The sequence below is a fragment of the Ornithodoros turicata genome, chromosome 6 (genome assembly GCF_037126465.1).
Source record: "Ornithodoros turicata isolate Travis chromosome 6, ASM3712646v1, whole genome shotgun sequence".
NCBI classification, from domain to species: Eukaryota; Metazoa; Arthropoda; class Arachnida; order Ixodida; family Argasidae; genus Ornithodoros; species Ornithodoros turicata.
The window spans coordinates 15,335,770-15,338,969 of NC_088206.1; the positions used below are offsets into that span (position 1 = coordinate 15,335,770).

Consider the following 3,200-nt stretch of genomic DNA (forward strand, 5'->3'; position numbering starts at 1 on the left):
CACAGTGGTCGGGTCTGTGGATTAATTTTACCTAGATAGTAGTATCTAGACAAGTAGACAGTAGTCAGATAGCAGAGGGTCGTGATAGAAGTAAGATCCGCTAATGAGGAAACAGTTGATGGACACCGCCAGAGTCATCGATCATGACTCTGTAAAACTTGACCTTGTAAAACTCTGTTTACACTCTTGTAAAAGCTCTTATAAAGCTAAGTACCTGAAACTCATTACGGCGCAGTGCGTGCATCACATAACTAGCTATCTGTGTTGAAGTGTCGCAACCTTTTTAATTCTTCCATTGGTACAAATCACGTACTTGGTACAGCAGGAACCATTGGTACAAAAGACTGTTTCATACGCTCAAAACATTCAAGTACTCTGCTCTTATTACTTACTTATTAGTTATATACACTTATTACTTACATGGAAGAAGGGTATATATAAGGGTGGTGCCCGTGGGCCCTTGCAATAAACCATGTCTAGGCCGTGCTCGAGTACACCGTGCATCTAGAAGAGTGACTTCGCGAACACCGGTGTACAGTGGGCGTTCTCGTACGGGAAGGACACAGCGCAACGAAGTGCTTGTAGTCCCTGAACCCGAAAAAGAGGTACGCGCCCTGAAGTGACCTGACCATATCGGTTATGACACAGCAAATTCCCTCTGTTGGAAACAAGTTTATAAGGCTGGGTACGAGTTGTCCAACACCCATGATCAGGGCAAGTTTAGTGATGAGCAGGGCTTGGGAACGACAACGTTGTGCTTTCGCAATACTTCCTTCAACGTTCTTCGCGGTCGTTTTGAGAACGAAAATAATGTGAATGTAGAGGCCGCAATTTATGAAAAGCAATGCCAGGTACGGGCCTGCGAAGGAGACCGAAAATAACACCCATCCGTGCAAAGTAGTAGGCATGTTCGGGCTGTAAATTTGCACAAGTGTGCACGCGTCTGATACTTTCACAAATGACATGGATCCGATGGCAAACGGGATAGCGGCGCCCCATCCAATAACGCAGTACGTGAGAAGGCTACCGCTATGTCCAGAACGCATGGATACAATGGTGTACCATATGTCGTACGACAAGATGGTCATCCATGTTACAGTGCTCAAGCTGACGTACTGTACGGCCACAGAAAAATATTTGCTTGCTCGTTGAGTATTTAGGCTTATAATCAGAAACACAAGCGCGACAAACATGGTTGTGGAAAGGCACATGATGCATTTGGAAGAAAAGGTTTTCGGCCTCTGCAGGGTGAATGCAACCGCTTTGAGTAACAGACAAACAAGAGATATCCATCGGCAGACACCAACCGTTGGCATCCAAGGGTCAATCTTGCATTTAGGAGGCGGCGTCACTAAATCATTAATGTGGCACTGTGCAACGAGGATCGTTAAATTACTGTACGCGTTGAGCGAGCAGGAGAGACACGCATTCTTCTGAAACAATGTAAGATAGTGCACAGCAAGCGGAGTGCTGTCCTTACCGTTAAACTCTTCAACGACAATGAAAACGGTTTTGAATTCGAGAGCAAGCATGCTACCACTGTGTGCGTTCACGACACCGTGCCAGTTCCAGACGTCAAAATAACGTTCAATGTTGAACTGTGACCTCTCTTTGGCGGCGGTCACGTAGATGTCATCGCTCTGTAGGTGATGTGACGTGACATTTGAAGCGTTCCAGCAGAAGATAAACGACGCTGAACTTGTCTCCTCCGTGCTACGGTTGTAGGTGCAGAATGGACAGTCGTTTGTACACGTCGTTGAATTTTGAGCTTGGCCGCATGCACTGTACTCCGTGTTGCTGGCGAGTACGGCATTGCTGCTCTTCTGCGACCGTTCTTGAGACCGGATCGCCAGGACAGCGGGCGCCTCGTCGTAGCTCTTGCTTCCAATCGTGAGCGTGAGCCACAATATCTGCGTCCAAGTCACGTTTGTCACGTGAACCACGTGGTTGACACTTGCACCAGGAGCAGGGAGAGTGCAGAGACCGGTATGCCGGCACAGGAGGATGACGAGAACGTGCCGTGTGCGCACCGCTGAGCGTGCAAGCATTCTGATCCGGTGCTGGCTTCTTGTGCTACTTATCGTGCTCTTTCATGGTGTTTTGTTTTGGCGTGAGTGGGAATTTCTGTTAAGCACAAGTGAGAAAAAATTATTCTTAGACATGGAATGTACACGGCATGGTGGCAATGTTCCTTCCAGCTTTCATTGTGTGCGTGAGTACATGCATACATTGTTATACAGCTACGGTTCCGTGTTTTCTTCACTTGTTTTTGCACAGATTCGGGGAGCACGGGCATAATACGGAGCTGTACTTTTATCGGCATGGCTAGCCGGATGGGTACGTGCTGTACTTTTATGAGATCGACATTTGATATCCACATCTACATACTTGTCGGCGTTTAACTTGCCTAAACCATGCGTAAAAGTATGTAGCAGCTGGGACATTTTCAGTGAGAAATCCAGGGTATACATTTGAACCTGGGAAAATAATTTGGGATTTTTCACAACTTGCTGAATTACGAGAAAAAATATTCGGCGTTTTTTTTTGTTTTGCTTTGTCCTCGGCGTTCATCGGCAAGTGCAGTAAATACGGAACCCTAGTTATACCATTCGACGTAATTCATTTGAACAGTTTGTTTGTTTGTTTGTTTTGTTTTTTTTTACGTTCTGTATTTGGTTGGTAGATAAAAGACGTTGCAACATACACTGACGTGACGGGACAGCAGTCCGAGCGCGCAGGGGCAACATTACAATCTTCTTCCATGGGGAGACCCTGGAATCAGCAAACTCTGAACTACTCCAATTGCAAGACGAGTGATTAGAATTGGTGAGCTCAATGGAGGTAAACGTAGGCACGAGCATTAGAGTACTAGAACGTAGTAGATTTCCTCGCGCTATGTTGGGTTAGCTCGTGCTTCTGACTCGTGTTTCTGCAACGGAATCTGCTCACCAAATGCAACAGAGGTTGCGGTGAATTACAAAGTTTGTTAATCAAAATTAATTAGCACAAAGCCTCGCCCCTAGACCGGACACCCCTCCCCACCAAGGAAATCTTCGATCCGCCCCTGAGCGCATTGAGTAATACAAACGCGATTAATGCTATACAATGGTAACAATGCAACGTTTTGGAGGTTTAGTAAGAAACGTTGTTTGGTATCGTAATATATTATACGAAATGTATCCGCATGCAATTTTTAGTCG

At 46.0% G+C, this 3,200-nt stretch overlaps 1 protein-coding gene across 1 annotated transcript; it reads right to left on the reverse strand.

The window, feature by feature from the left end:
* Window positions 1-325: 325 nt before the first annotated feature.
* On the reverse strand, window positions 326-2,774 carry LOC135397649 (uncharacterized). The gene is made up of 2 exons (XM_064629260.1): window positions 2,705-2,774; window positions 326-2,124 (listed from the first exon to the last, which is right to left on the reverse strand). The coding sequence occupies exon 2, from the start codon at window positions 2,046-2,048 to the stop codon at window positions 477-479; it is 1,572 nt and encodes a 523-aa protein (XP_064485330.1). The 5' UTR covers window positions 2,049-2,124; window positions 2,705-2,774; the 3' UTR covers window positions 326-476.
* Between the last annotated feature and the right edge of the window lie 426 nt (window positions 2,775-3,200).

Excerpts from the sequence above, each read along its gene's own strand:
- LOC135397649 (XM_064629260.1), bottom strand. The coding sequence starts at position 2,048 with ATGCTTGCACGCTCAGCGGTGCGCACACGGCACGTTCTCGTCATCCTC.